The 16,825-nt window shown below is 36.5% G+C and overlaps 1 protein-coding gene across 1 annotated transcript in view; it reads left to right on the top strand.

Annotated features, from left to right (window-relative positions):
* The first annotated feature begins 1,268 nt into the window (after nucleotides 1-1,268).
* The window catches only part of LOC139722400 (adhesion G protein-coupled receptor L2-like), a 91,424-nt gene continuing 75,867 nt past the window's right edge, over nucleotides 1,269-16,825 (top strand). Inside the window, exons 1-3 of the mRNA XM_071633706.1 lie at nucleotides 1,269-1,465; nucleotides 11,537-11,646; nucleotides 16,580-16,759. Coding sequence (XP_071489807.1) covers nucleotides 1,323-1,465; nucleotides 11,537-11,646; nucleotides 16,580-16,759 — 433 coding nt within the window. The 5' untranslated portion in view covers nucleotides 1,269-1,322. The remainder of the gene's footprint in view (nucleotides 1,466-11,536; nucleotides 11,647-16,579; nucleotides 16,760-16,825) is intronic.

Genomic DNA, 16,825 nt, shown 5'->3' with positions numbered 1-16,825 from the left:
CTGATGTAATGCAGTTGATTTTGAGTCATGAATTTTACTAAAATCATTACTCAATGACAATTTCTATGCTTCACACATGAATGGCAGTGCTACCACATTGGTAACATGACTGAAAATGGAGTTTTGACCCCAAAACCACACAATGAACAGATTCACCAATCAGCTCGGCCACAACTTCAAGACTCAATGATTCACAAGTACACGTAGCGTGTGCAAAGCCAAGAGTTGAAGATTACCGCTGGTAGCAGCGTTAAATTTTGATAAGCTCTGTTAATTTAGGGTGACATCATAGTGCGCGCTCCTCAAAGTCAAAGATGATGGCATGTGGCCAGTGCCAGAAGGGTTTAACTCCAGCGATGGTAAAGGTGTATAAATAGCCTTGTTGTTCTGAACAGGACTCGCCTGTGATCACTGTGCAAGAGAAAATTTCACATGCTATTTTTATATCCACACCCCAACAACTATTAGATGTGGTTTAATTTCGCTTACATTGTACTTCAGACATGTTACCAGCTGTAGCCAAAGATTATGTGAACTACATGTATTTGTGGCAACTGCAAGTAATATTATATTTTTGCATGTTTTGATGTATCACAAAACATGTACTGAAAAAAAAGTGCTGCAAGATATTCATGTTTACAGACTGAAGTATGGAACCTTATTCAATATTGTTATATTTTTCATATTTTCAAGAAACCATAATAAATGTAAATGGTATTGATCTTTGAACACAGGCTTTTAGTTCTTGGTATCTAATCTGTCTGAGATAATAAACTATCAAATCTTCCTTTGTGTAAAGAGGAGATATTGCTTATTGCAGCCAAGGTAATTGAATTTCTAATGACCATCCATTTAGAGTGATACGCTTCCAAGCCCACATCTGTGTTTATTTGCAGAAATCTGTAAATGCCAGCTTGTTGCCTACATTGTTTCTTTGTAAGTTTGGGTCAAACATTGCATCAGTGTTTGGCTTCATAAAAATATTGATCTTAACTACTCAGTATGTTCACTTTACTCAACACTGGAGAGTTATAAATATTCAGTGTGTTGATTTCTTGGCATATTCATTCAACCTCGAGCAAGCCAAGATATGATTCATTTATACCAGTAGTTAAATGGTTAAAAGGAAAGATCTCACATGAATTGTCACTCATATTACATGCATTCAAGATGTTAGTCAAAAGCATTCATTGATTCACATTTTCAGTTTTTCTTTTGCATCCCCCTCTCATGTTCGGGTTTAATACACAGAAGGGAGTCCTAGACTCAGAGTGCGACGACAAGCTCATCTGTACTACACCAGTGTTTGCGAAGACAGCACTATGGACTTGCGTTGTCCGCCGGGTCTGGTCATCGCTATAGCAGACGCCAACTTCGGCCGTGTGGACAATGTAACCTGCGTAAATGGTCCTGTCCTCACCACAGACTGCAGGTCGGAGAATACGATGGATATCGTCGCCACTGCGTAAGTATCGTGATGTACATTTTTGTATACTCACACTTTGATATCGTGTTGATTGATGAACTGCTTTTGCACATACAGTGTAAGATGTATTGAGGTTCTGGTTGCACTTTAATGGCTAGTAATCACTCAACAATCAGACCCTGAGTTACTTTGTTATCCAGTAAAACTGTTTGACTATGAATAGAAATCTTGGTTCTTCATGCCAGAACCTCCCAGCTGTGTTTTCTGGTAAAAAACAGAGAAATCAAGAGGTGATAGGAGTGTTAAAGTTACTGTATCCAAAGAGTGGGTTTATCTTCCCCTACCTGTCAGAATTTTTTTTTTTTTATTTCCCTCTGGATACATCTGTATCTATGAAGACTAATCTCTTTTAATTTGAAATATATCATTTGTTGTCCCCGCCGAACGAGTTCGAGCAGGGGACTATGAAACGGGCTCCGTACGTGTGTGTGTCCGTGTGTCCGTCCGTCTGTCCGTCCGTCCGTCCGTGTGTCCGTGTGTCCGTGTGTCCGTGTGTGCGTCCGTGTGTGATCAAAATCTTCAATTTGCTACTTCTCTGTCATTTATGAGCCAATTTTGATTCTGTTTGCTTTATATGATAGCACTACATGGGAGCTTTGAAACTTCTACACAGAATTTCAGTCGTGACCTTTGACCTTGACCTTTGACCTATATTGTACATTTTGCTACAAAATGCTACTCCTTCGCCATTTCTAACCCGATTTCGATTCCGTTTGCTTTATGTGATGGCGCTAGGTGAGGGCTTCAAAACTTCTACACAGAATTTTGACCTTTGACTTCTTTGACCTTTGACCTTGATTTTTTGACCTATATTGTACATTTTGCTACAAAATGCTACTCCTTCGCCATTTCTAACCCGATTTCGATTCCGTTTGCTTTATGTGATGGCACTAGGTGAGGGCTTCAAAACTTCTACACAGAATTTTGACCTTTGACTTCTTTGACCTTTGACCTTGATTTTTGACCTATATTGTACATTTTGCTACGAAATGCTACTCCTTCGCCATTTTTAACCCGATTTCGATTCCGTTTGCTTTATATGATGGCACTAGTTGAGGGCTTCAAAACTTCTACACAGAATTTTGACCTTTGACTTCTTTGACCTTTGACCTTGATTTTTGACCTATATTGTGCATTTTGCTACAGAATGCTACTCCTTCGCCATTTCTAACCCGATTTCGATTCCGTTTGCTTTATGTGATAGCACTAGGTGAGGGCTTCAAAACTTCTACACAGAATTTTGACCTTTGTCTTCTTTGACCTTTGACCTTGATTTTTGACCTATATTGTACATTGGCTACAAAATGCTACTCCTTCGCCATTTCTAACCCAATTTCGATTCCATTTGCTTTATGTGATGGCACTAGGTGAGGGCTTCAAAACTTCTACACAGAATTTTGACCTTTGACTTCTTTGACCTTTGACCTTGATTTTTTACCTATATTGCACATTTTGTTACAAAATGCTACTTCCGGCGGGGACATATGTTACGCACTGCGTAATTTCTACTTTTCCTTGTTTCTACATTGTATTTGTATCTTGGATGTTTCTGAAATATATTTCAAATACAAAGTGTCAAATATCAGAATATAGTCAAACCTGTCTTTCAATAGTGGTCACCTGCCATATATGGCCACTAGAGAAAAAAAAAATCCCTTCCTCACCTTGAGAAAAGCTGTGTCAAAACCCCTGTCATTAGTGTCAATAGTGGCTACCTGTCTGTAATGACCACTTTTTTGTCTTCCTCGGGTGGCTGCTATAGACAGGTTTGACTGTGGTTGTACTTAGTATCACCATCATTCCCTCGGTATCTTGTATGATGCACTCTCTTTGTGTTGAATATGAAGGCAGCAGAACCTGCTTATTGTATCTATGTATGATGTATAATATGTGGGTGTGTGTTTGCATAGTTTTGTATGTATGTATGTGGATACGTACAAGTCATACATCTCTTTTCATGCAGATTGCTCTGTACAATGGCATAATGATGATAGAATAAGTATGTAAAGATTTTGCAAATTCTCTTGGTGATTAAATGATTCCATGCAACAGATCACCTACACTGTATTAAACGTTGTAAATGAAACGTTTCAAATATTTGCTCTGATAGGCAAGAGACTAGACATTAGAATGTGGAAGTAAAGGAATTGGAATCCATTAGAGCAACCAGTTTGTGAACTTCCTCCCTCCCCCTCCCCCTCCTGTTGGAATACCTGAAATCTTTGTGAATAGACAGCCAATTTGGTTGGAATATATTCATGTGTACAAATCTGTTTTAAAAATGTGTTAAAACAGCTACACACCTCACAGGAATGATATTCCTCATTACTGCATCATCAATGATCATGAGGCAGACAAATCAACTGTTTTGATGTCCCATATAGTGACATATAGTAGCTTTCAAGTTAGAATTGATGATGAAGAAAAAAAATTCAGAATCTAGCTTCATGGAGATGTGTTCTCTAAATCAGAATTTGAACTATTAGCCATTCGTGTGGATTTCTAAGATCCACGATATCACAAGAGCCAAAACAATTTTTATATTCATTTTTCATTCCATGCACTGTGTCACCGCTGGCTTCGAATATTTATCCCTTTTCATGTACACAAGGGAATAAATGTTTTTGAATCAAAGTGATATCATCATATTTCCAAAAGAGATACATGTAGAATGTTTCAAGTATTGAATAGCCTCATAGCTTTGGATGAATCTAGTGCATCTATTCTTAGTTCATATGTACTGTTCTCTCAGTACAAGGCTTTTCTGTTTGTGAAGATAATGAAGTGGTCCATACGGTCGGGTAAAATATGGTATGATTTCATGAGGGGAGTATGGCCACAGTGATATTAATCATTCAGACACTACAGAAGAGTGTGTGATCCACTATAAACAAATGGTTTTCACCGAGTACAGCCTACTATTGGTTTATCGCAGTGATGTCTACTCACATTGAGAGCTCCCATGCAAAAATCTGTGTGTATACAAGTAGATCCAAATTTTTATGTCAAATATATGAGTATATATGTTTATGTATAAGATCAATATTTTTTTTGTATGAATTAAGATTTACTGTTGCTTCCTTATAAGAAGAGAGGGTACACATTATTAACACACAAAATAGCAAAAAAGTGATGTGCACCGCACACTTAACAATAACACAAGGATGGAAGAACTGCACTATCTTCACACTTTGCTTTATGACTATATATACTGAAAGAGAACCACATCAATATATAGCCATTACGATCCTGCTTGGCGATGCCTTTACTTCTTCACCCGATAGTGGTTCACTATGCTTAACACCCTAAATAAGCAGGGACTGAAGTGAACGTTTTATTAACCCGTGATTCAGGAACAAATAAATTTTGTGGATATCTGAAGAAAAATAAGAAAAAGGCTCCCCCTTTATAGCCATTTGAAACCATGCTCACATCTACAAAACCTTGATGCATACGGTGTATTTGTGATAGAACGGAACTGCAAGAGTAGTCACAGGATAAAGTACAGCAATCTATTCTTGCAATGTAAATTTTACATTATGTGCTAGAGTGGTTCGAAAGGGAGTGATTCATAGGGTGAGTAGGTCTCCTCTCCAAAATCAAATATTTGACGAGAACACATACAGAGACGGGAATTTAAGATAGACTTTACACTAGCCGAATTTGAAGGTTGCTGTAGATGAAAGGCTATTATTTTGCCAATATATATAGAGAGGGAGGTCTCCGTATTTGTTCTCTCTGAAACACTGATAGCACTAAAACATGATGTAATGTGTGACGAATAAAAGGCAAATATGCTTCATGCACCAGGACAATATTATTACAGGGAATAGAGAATCATGGTGGTCTATTATTTGTAGACTGCCATATGGGTATCAACAGTGCATTGAAGCTCCTGAATAGTTAAAGTTTTAGAAATTAAGAAAAAAAAATCATACGTATTGCAGGGATATATGACTGTAATCATCTAGTAGACATTGATAATAATCCCCTTCTGTACTTGTAATACGATCTTTAGACTGCCAGAATACAAATGAACATACTTATGCCCCCAAAACTCTTTCATCTTCATATTCCAAACAAACATTTCAAAACTTTCCAGTTGCAGCAAAATGAGGTTTTAGTATGAAAGCCGAACATTATTTTCAGTGGCCAATTCATAAATTGTGAAAATGAAGAAATATTCACACCTTTTGGTATCTTCCTCTTCAAACCAAAATCTATACTTGGGTCAAAATCATTTTTGTCTCTCACAGCCAATGATTGTATGATTATTCATTCAGACCCAATCCATGCAGTTTCATAATGCTGCAAACAGACCTAAATACAGAAGCTGAAATTTTGGCTAAAGATATCAAAATTGTTTCTGGTCACTTAATTAAAGCCATTCAGCGTGGTATTTCACTTCTGCCTCAGTCACTACGAGGCATGAAGAACATGAACAGGTAAAAATGTCAGTAAGATTTTACTCTCTTTACTCTGAATTAACGACTCCATGTATGTCAATTGTCTTTTGTGCTCATGAGCTTGTGGGTGTTACTGCTTCTTATATTAAACATTCTTTTTAGATGCATTTGTTGTACTTATCCTAGCAACAGGAAGCACTTTGCCTATTAGATGAAACTGTACAGTACTAGTGTTCACTAATTTATCATCAGATTTTTGTTTTATGCTAGATTCGTATAGTTTATAGAACAGTCCTCAGTAATGTTTACTGTGACTTATTCTGGTAAATTGAAAGAAACCATGTTACAAATATTGTGACAAAGTTTATCGCAACCAATGATATACAATTGTAGATATCATTCTGTTGACTGGCCAGTTACAATTCTGGTTTGTGAAAAGAGCGTACATCCATACATCAATAACAACGAGAAAGTAACTTTATACCTACTGAAATACTTTTTGGCAGATGGGAAAAAGGGAAGTAATGTAGAGCAAGCAAGAATGAATGACTACATGGGACATACAATGTATACTACATGTATTAAAGAAATCTTTCATTTATAACATGCACCACTTTATTGTCAGAACATAATAAGTAACAGGTAAATTTCTAAAGGCATTGCTACCTGGCATCTTCTACCTTCAAAATATAATATTTCCATAGAGGAATAATTCCTTGGCAGTAACTTATTTACATGTACTCATTGTCCTAGCTCATTTGACCTTTGACATCCACTTCCACATTTGACAACAGGTGTATGGACTCGACTGTTTACTGATAGTTTACATTGACATGACTGTATAAATTCTTTTGTAAGTACAAAGATGAATATTGACATACTAGTGGTTCAAAGTTCTGGGAATTACCTGTATGTTATCAGATCAATTTTCATTTGCTTGGCCTGTATGTTCCCCATAGTTAGGATGAGTCGAGAGATCACCTGAGTCATAAAGGTGTAATGCAGCTTACAACTTAACTTTATTCACTGATGTTGAAAGAAAGGCAACAAAAATCACCTCACCATGAATTTGATGTGTCAAACAAGAAAAATGTTGGGCAAGATATTATACACTGAGCCATTTCAGAACTCAAATTTACATTCAATTTCTAAGTGATTCCTACAATGCAAAATTGTATGTTTCATGGTAACTTTGCGCAAAGAAAGATAATTTTTGAAAGATTTCTGGAGATAATTTTGTAAGTTGTCCTGTTCTGTGATGTCTAGCTGTCTGTGCCAAAAAACTGTGTCGCAGAATGCCCTTCAGAATGTTATGTAACTGTAAGCTTGTTGGCTGCCATGGCTTCCGTCCTCTGCAAATTAATTGCTCGTTTGTTTTGATTAACACACATGTCTCTTGCTACAAGGAAAGAGAGAGAGATGATTGGTGTACTTGTGTAATGAATTAGGTCACTTGATGGATGAGTATTTAACTTGATATTTCCTCTATAGCAATGAGTTTATGATTTTATGAGTGAATTCCCTTGTAAGGCAGAAAATCTGGATTCTCTTTAAAAAAGTAAGTGAGGCTATTTTCAATTAAGATTATCTTTTAGCTTCTGTGGGTTGCTTTGCTCACTGTCTAATTTGTCAATGCATATTTGTCTATTTATTTAATAAAATATATGAAATTGGCAAAAAATCTAGATAGAATAAAGAAAGATATTGACAAATAATTTAATGCAGTTTCCGCTGTATTCTATTTACATTACCAGTTAATGTAAAAACAATAACTTCAGGGTATATCCACATCATGTCACATCTAAAACATTTCTCCTGAAAGAACTGACTCTGTTCTCGACACATTTTCATGTAAGTTGAAATTATTTATAGCTTGCCGCTGATCTGTTCTGCATCGATTGCTGCAGGATTTCATTTTGATGTACATGAAGTAGCCTAGAGCAGTTGTGTGTTTCTGTAGGTTAATATCAGCGCAGTGCTGATTTGAAATAGATGAGTTCTCTTGGGCAGACCCAAAGATGTGCAACATCTCCGAGCAATGCATGTTTTGAGATTGAATTGAAAAATGTATTACCATATACTTGTACAAATCATCTCTTTCTTCTTTTTAAGTACAAAAATGTATGTCTCAGTAATGAGAATTGTTTAGGAAAAGGGAAATACGACAGGCAGCAATTTGTCAATGCATTCAGTAAGATTGTGTTAAGTCCAGAAAATGATATTTATGACTTTACTGTACTTTTAATAGTCAGTGAAATAACTCAATGTTATTTCATTCCAAGGTGGTACAAACCCACTTCCTTACTTGCTTTGGGTTACTAAATCTCACTATTTGGCAGGTAAAATGAATGGGTGCTTGCCTATTCAGAGTATGGGTTCCTTCTTCAATTGCCTGAATGCTCACCTGGGCAAGTGCAAGAAATATCCATGATACTATCTTGCAATCTATTCAAACCTTTAACCACGATAATAGACATGGAGTTGTTAGGCAGACAATAGAGAAATGTTCTTGTAAGATGACTTCTGGGTATTTGTCAAGGATTACAAATTGCTTTTACATAGTGTATACTTGACAAATCATCTATCTATACATGAAATGCACATTTTGCCATTTGGAACATTCTTATTTTCAAGACTTATCTGTCAGGGGCAATAGTTTTCTGGCCCTTTTTGAAACATTTAATTGTCACTGGAAGTGCTCATGACTGTGGTTTGAAGGCATTCTCTTTTTTCCCCCTTCTTTTGGTTTGCTTTGCCTGTCTCTCATGTATAACAAGCCCTGATCTCTATTCGCGTCCATCAAGCATTGGAAATTACCCCCTCCCTCATTTTTCCCCCTTACAAACATGCTCGCAATTAACGGTATCCACTCTCTTCCCTTTTAAAAGACTATTAATCAACTTTTTCCTTGCCCTGAAGATTATCCACAAAGAATGTCCTGGGAAAAAGAGAAATGATTGACCATTACAACAGTGGTTCACAGACGAGATAAGAAATACATTGTAGGTACAAATGTAAATAGAAGATTTGAAGAAGTAGAAGTTGTAATATGAAAATATATTTGTATAGGACATGTTGCTAATTAATCTTCAATATGGTCGAAATTTACATTCCTCTGAATGGTGTTGTGCAACAATTTAGTGACTTAGGACATGTGTATTTTATTCTCTGCAGTTTGGTTTGAATAGTAACTTTGAACATATGATAAATAACTTTTATTAGATCTGTATACTGTTGTGTGGTAGAATATACAACATTATTTGTAAAGATGGCAATACATATGGGCCCTATCTATATCTGTTTTAACTGTTCAGTATTCTGGGAGCATAGGTGACAGTTTATAGAGCTATGAATGTTTTGTATTGGTATATGACATCAGCTTACAAAATCTGTGAGTGCATGTGAAAAGTGTGTGATATCATACACTATGCAGCAGAAGCAGATTTTGAATGGTTGTGTATGTTCATGTATTGTATTGTATTGTACTGTAATATGCTTTCTTTTCCAACCCTTTCCACAGCATAATTGATCTTGAAAAAAAAAAAAATCTTCACTGTCTAAGAGAAAACTATATGTGATTACGCCCCCCAGTAAACCCAGACTCTTTCTTCAGACTCTTCCCCTTCTGGAATAACAGAAATCTTGGTATGATCTTCCTTTCCCCCTGTCCTCCACCCCCAATTGCACCTTCTGTCCATCCTACTTTCTCCAGTTGCAATAATCGTGGCCACTGCACCATCCACGCCACCATGCAATTATTCGGCAACCCTTGCCCGGAAGAACCTGCAAAATTCCTTGAGGTGAAACTCCGGTGTCGGCCACCGAGTGAGTAAAAAAAAGAAAAGAAGAGAAGATATAGATGGAAAGAGAGAAACTGAATGGTAACCCAACTTTCCTTCCAATGAACTGATGCGACCTCTAACGCATGGAGCACGGCCTTGCGCTGGGTCTTTACAGCATGCTGCTCGCTCTCTGTTTCGGGTGGTCAGCTAGCTGGCGCCCTCTGCATGCATGAAGAGCGCCTCTGGAATAACGGAGCGACAGAATCGTCCGACTGTAGATTTGCATGGCGGGTTGATTGCAACGCACTTTGTATTGTGACTGCTTTATGACCTGCACTTTGAATGCGATCTCCTGATTCTTGTTAAATTACTAATTCAAATCAGAGTCAGAACTGACCCCCTGTAACTTTCTTGTAACCAGTAGCCTACTAATCTATACTTGTAGGCACGTCAATTCTCTGCAAACTTGTCTATGCATGCACTGTACTAACCACTAATGACTTTTTTCCCTACCTTCAGCCACAAGCGATAAATCAGTGACAATGTTAAAGTAATTTCTTTTCTTTTATCATTACGAAATTCAACATGTGACAGTTTTAAGTCAGATCCGTTGGTCTGTCTAAACCTTTACAGATGTTTTCCCCAACGTCCTGTGGTAGTAGGGCCTACATAAAACTGTGAAGATAACTGACAACTTTAATTCAAAAATATAAACCCTTCCATGGTTTGCTGTAATACTTCAACACACAGTTACATTACATTACAACGTGTTTGATTTCTGTGGAACCCCATCTCGTATAGGGCAGGCAGTCCTCAAATATCACTGAAAATACACATCCTATAGAGATATTTAAAACACAAAGCCATTTCTGTGAAGAATTATTTCTTTTGGATTGAAATATGCTCTTAATGTTGTAGAGTTGTAGTAAGAGAGGTACACACCCACACACATATTATACACACTGTTTTTCTTAATGTATATAAACACTTCTCTGCATGAGCACTGTAGTGTATAGGTACGAAGGGCTTGGGCCATGTCATTAGACACAATATTCATTTCAGCAAAAATGGTCCAATGATATTTATTCTTACAAGTGTTTGTATCAGTGTAATCAGTATTTCTATTTTTTTAATTCACTTTTTTGTCATTTGTCAAAAATATGAATGTGCCAACTTCATAACAACAGCAAAATGTTTTGTGGTGTATATTATCTTAGAATCCAATTCAAATTAATCGCCAGATCACTCCTAAGTTTAGTGTGGAGATGCCTTTTTTAACATTTAGGCATTAATGTCGTGGTGTGTCAACTCAATTTTGAAGAACCAGGGGTTGAGAATTTAAACAGTAGATGAAGAAAGTGTGAACATATTAGCAACATGCCTTCATGTTGCTCTCCCCAAGTTTTCTCCAACTGTCAGTACATTTGGACCTATTTTTTAGGCACTGCTTGTAATGTTATTAACCTCCAAGTAGCAAGACGATGTACAAAGCATCGTCGCCCCAGCCGCAGTAGTTGAATGGAGGTGAGTATGAATGCATCAGAGCATGGCAGCACAAGACATTGTAGCCACGACATTGCTTTGTTCAGCCTAACCTTCCCGTTTCAGCAGCAGACAGGACGTCCCGGATCTGCATTAGTTTATTTTGTCGCCTTCCCCTTTTTTGTCTCTTTATCATATTTTTATTTCCTTTTTTTTGTGGGTGACTTACTTTTGATTACACTGCTTGATATGCTGTCACATTATGCCTTCAATCAGATTAAAACAACAGCCAAAAAGAGAAAAATGCATGTGATGTATTAGTTTGATTTTTTTTTTTGTGGTTGTTCTAACCTTGACCCCCCATCCAACTCACTGAACAGGTGCAATGAACGTCCCTGGTGTGCGATACCGACAACCGTTGAAGAGTTCGGGGACGCATGCCCAGGCACTGTAAAATATCTCGAAGTGTTATTCGAGTGCAAGCCAGCACGTGAGTATAATCATGCTCCCCCTTCTCGGATGTGAAAAAAAAATTCTGTCTGTCTGTCACATGTGAAAGTATAGAAGCTTATGTGAAAGTGCTACCGAGAAGATGACATAGTTCCTTACCTTCTCAACATTTTTAGGGTCCGAAATTGTGAGGATGCAAGAAAGGGCGCGGTCCCACTGGCGTTAAGGAAGCTTTGCTTATGAATTGCACACAAAATTTGTTTATGTTCATTAAACATCCGCAATATTCATGAAATCATGCCTGTTTGAGTCGACCAACATCCGCATACGTACACAATTATCCGCAGAGGCCCGTTTTTCTGTTGCCAGCATTTTTGAGCTGCGCTATGAAATTTTGGTTGCGGATGTTTAGCGAATATAAACCTATTTTACTCACAATTCATATGCAAATCTTCCTAATGGTTATGCTAATGGGACCAGGCCCTAAGATCTTGTCTTCTCAACTTCTCAGGCCTGAGAAAGCAAGAAGGCAATATGTGAGATCTCCTCGTCTCGGTGACTGTGATCCAAGAAGACAAAAAGGGAGTTGTAAGTTCTTATCTTCTTGATTTTCAGTTCTGAGGAGGCGAGAAGGCGACAAATGATATTTTATTTCGCACTTTCTTGCCTTCTCGGACCCAAGAAGTTGAGAAGGAGAGATCTTCCATCTCACTTTTTTGTCTTCTCTGGCCTAAGAAGACTAGACAAGGAATTACCTCACCTATTTACTTATAAGCTTCTGTGTGAAGGAGTCCTTCCCCTGTGCTTCCACCAAAACAAAAAAAAAAAAAAAGAGAGAGAAAAAAAAGAGAAAAAAAATCACATTGTGAATTTCCTGTAATCTTAAGTATGTATATGATTTCTGGTTTAACATTGTCCACTATTATGAACTATCCTGGTTTGGTTGCATAACTCGTGATAGGGTATGGCCCAACACGCGATTTTGTAGAACATATCTGAATTTGAAAATTCAAGAGTTGTTCGCCATTGTACAAATACAATCTAGTATACAGAAAGCTTATAATGTAAAGTTTTCCTATAACATTTATATTGAGAGGAATGGCAAACCTGGCTAATGTAACTTGTAGCTATACCCCTGCAGTGGGCTTACCATTGTCTTTGAGTATTGTAGAGAATATTTTTGTTTCTTTAAAAGTCACTGACATTATTTCCAGCCTGTTAGATCTGTTATTCTGTGATTGTTGCACATGAAATCACTTAAAAGATGTAACATATTTGAAACCTCATGGTAAAACCAAGAATGATGTAAATACTATGCTAAAGTACAGTTTTAAATCCACATAATTTAGAGAAACTGAAAATTTATAGTCCCCCCCCCAAAAAAAAATCTAAATAACTTGTGTGTGCACTGAAATCCCCCCCCCCCCCACAAAATCCTGATACAACCAAACATTGCAGTAATGAAAGCATTTGTGAATAGGACCATCCATATAGTATGCTTGTAACAGATTAGAAGTCTGAAATTCAGTTGTAAACCGTACAAGCTGACTCACTTCTCCTATGTCTTATTCCCTTTTTTGTCTGAGGTTCATAGTCTATATGCCTTCCTCTTTTAGTCCGGCAGTGATTCTTCTACATTCAATACTTTATAGTGTGTACGCCACCCTTGCCTTGTACCATCGTCTGAAAATATCTCTCTACTCTCTCTGTATGTGTGGCCTTGATTGTTGGAAAGATACAGAAAAATTCTCTCTTTTTCAATCTTTAACATTTCTCCTTGTTTTGCATTAGTTTATATTCTGTGCTAAGAAGAAATGATATATATGAGAGCCACTGTCAAATTTAGCAAGAAAAAAACCCCACAGATATAGATTTATATATAATGTAAACAGAATTTCAAGCATTACACTCAATGTCCAATTCAAAGCTAAGACATTTTTGAGCTTCCATGAGACTATTTTAAATACTTGATATGCATTTTGTCATAGACCTCAATGTCTATTTAGATTGTGCTCCTTTTTGTTTGGAATTGTACATGTGTGTTATATGTGCATAGTAAGTTTTACTTTTTTTTTCAGTGTTTCCTACTTATCGTGTTGATATTGTCATGATGCTTTGTTTATGTGTATTTTTGTAACAGGCCTCAAACATGCAACCTTTGAAATATCTGAATAAGTTGTCAGTGGACAGAATTAGTAAAATACAGCAGTTAAAACATAAAAAAGAATTGTATCTGCCAAGAAGATTAAATTAAAAACGAAGCAGTGAGAAATTGTATACCATAGAAGACCACTATGCATTACTTTTCAAATTCATATCTGAATCTTCATGGCATTAGTCCAAAGTAGACTTTGTTAGTTTGTTTGATATCTTTTTTAATGGGGACAATCACAATTGTTATGTTTTTAATTGTGCAGAAATAATAGTGCAAGATATACAAGCAGAATATATTGCACACCATACTCCTACTTTTGAAAAAGATACATGCATTTAGTGAATTGCTGGTTGGAGACATTTCTACTTTACTTCTTTTCTTTGTGAGGTTGTATAGCTAGATATTTGTATTTGGAATGAAAAAAAAAAAACCTATCAGAAGTTATTCAAATGAACTGCTATTGAGAGGTAACTGCACTGCATAATCAACATATATTTTCTGAATATCATACTTGGTTGCAATTGAGGACTGGTACCTAGTTATTGCTATTGAAGTACATCCTGTCTGTCTTTTTAATTATTGAAAAGTTATCATAATTCTGTTTCACAAATCTTTATTTAATTCACACAGTTGCACATATGTGTTTGTTTTTGATAAGGACACTTTTAAAATGTGCTTTTGTAGTCAATGCAGTTCTAGTCACATTCATTTTTGAGCAGTTGGTGTACATAATTATGCACTTTTGTGGCGGGATATTAATATCTGAGCAATACAGATATGCTGCACTAGAATGCATTTCTTGGTCACACATAAATGCTCTATAGTGTGATATTTTTCTGTCTCTCTCAGTGGTTTTGATATGGATGCTCATGCTGATATATATATTTTTTGGCCATTATTGTTATGCAGTTTACTAATTTGTTTTTGGTGGTTGATGTGTGTATAGTTTTTAGAGCATACTAATAGCAGCATGCACTGTACTGCATGAAAGAGTCCTTCGATTACTGTGTGCATGGTTAGAGATTGTACCAACTAACATGAATATATATGGAAATAAGTAAATACCTATCTGTTTATTACATATTATATATTATATATCATATATTATATGTTATATATGTGTATATATAATTATATATATAGTTATCTATTATATTACTAGTTTATGCACACAAACATAGACATAAAAGATGAGAGGAAGAGATAGATAATGAATGGACTATGTCCAACATATTACACTAGCTACATCAAGATACAGCTAATAGAGTACTTTGGATGTTGATAATACATTGCCAATCTTTTCCTCATGTCATATGTGTACTGAAACCAACATGTGGAATAAAATCCTCATTCAAAGTATACCTGTATGAACAGCAAAATGGGATATGTCATGAGCAATTGTAATAAGGGTATCCTCCCTAACAAAATTGATTGGATCATAACAATCATCAAAAAGCAGACTGACCTTATATTCATATTTAATAGTTCATAATTATGGGGATAGTGAGGTATTTCTAATATGCAGATAATTGATAATTTCGTGAGATATTTCTAATATATGGCAAGTTTGGTTTTTTTTTTTTAAATTCCACTGACATTTTTCTTCTTTTTAATGATAACTTTGGTAGAAACTGCACCAGACACGAATGGGATATGGTAGAACTAATATGATATTTTATACATTTTTTTTCCTTGACTCGCACAATCAATCAGTAGCGCACTTTCATAGAACTGAGATCTAATATCGCTGTGCCAGTCCTGTTTCTGGATGAGCAAATTGATTGACATGTTACTTCCTCCTCTCTCTCTCTCTCTCTCTCTCTTTTGCTGTCTCTTACTATCTTTCTCTCTCTTCCCAAACTTCTTCCATCTGTGGGAAATTATTTTGGGTGAGTAAGACAGTGTAGTGAGCTCTTATAGTCTAGCTATCGCTCTGTAGCAATGGACAAAACTCTTTCTGTAAAATTTTCAATGACATTTCTTGTCTTCAATAGACTATAAAAACATTTATGTGGGTTTTATTGACTTGTGATCTATGGGAACCTATTGGGCCCTGTTCAAAGTGTGTGATAGTTTGGCGGGATGAATCTGTCTAAACCTTTTTCTTTCCTTTTTCATAGCATGAGTAATTTGTTTCATAACTCGTAGAGTGTATTGTGTGTAGAGGGTTTGGACTATCCTGTCCTAGTAGAAGTTAACACTACTTCTGATTTTGCATCAGTGGGAGGATTAACGATTCTTGGTATTTAAATATTTCTTTTGGCAGTTTCATTTGCATTATTCAATAACAAGCGATAGGAAATACAGGAATTTATGTTTTGCATACTGTTAATCACATGTTTGTTATGGTTTCAGTCGTTCTCTTGTGCAGTAAATGAACAAAAGCGTTACATAAGATGTAGCCCTGTATGACATTTGAAAAAAAAAATGGGCTTCTTAAGTGAAAGTGAGAATAAGATCTACCATACCTCAAGTTTTTTTTATACATTATACACTTGTGTTCTTGGAACTAAATTGTTGACAGTAAAAGAATAGCATGTTGTAGTGATGCATTACAAGGGATGATTATTGATTATCTTGCAAAAACCCACATTATGTTCATTACACTTGAAACAGACTGCCGAGAATGAGAGTTTGTGATTTCTAGTTCTCACGATTGAGTAGTTTATAATCGAGTGAATCACATTTCTCTTGTGAAGAAAGACTGCAAATTTCCCAGAAAGCAATATTTCATCAAATATTCTCAAACTAATTTGATGGATTGTTGGTGATTTTATTTTTGACATAACTTTTCACGTCCCAATTTATTCCACTTCAGCACCGACAACAGTACCACCGACAACACCGACACCTCCCACAACGCCTGCGCCACCCACAACCACGCCGGCAACCACCAGGCCTCAACCTGTGGCAACAGACTTGCCGGGGGACGTCAGTACCTTCTCAAGAGCAAATACAAAGCTGGCAACAGCTCCCTCTTCCACTTTGGGCATGACAGGTGAGATGATATGCTGCAGTTGCCTTGTTGCAGCAATGTTGCCCACAACTGACGGTTTTAAATCCC

This window comes from Diadema antillarum, unplaced genomic scaffold, assembly GCF_040938485.1.
Source record: "Diadema antillarum isolate AM-2024a unplaced genomic scaffold, OU_Dant_1.0 scf00000164, whole genome shotgun sequence".
Taxonomy (NCBI): domain Eukaryota; kingdom Metazoa; phylum Echinodermata; class Echinoidea; order Diadematoida; family Diadematidae; genus Diadema; species Diadema antillarum.
This window is presented reverse-complemented; position numbering and strand designations above follow the sequence as displayed.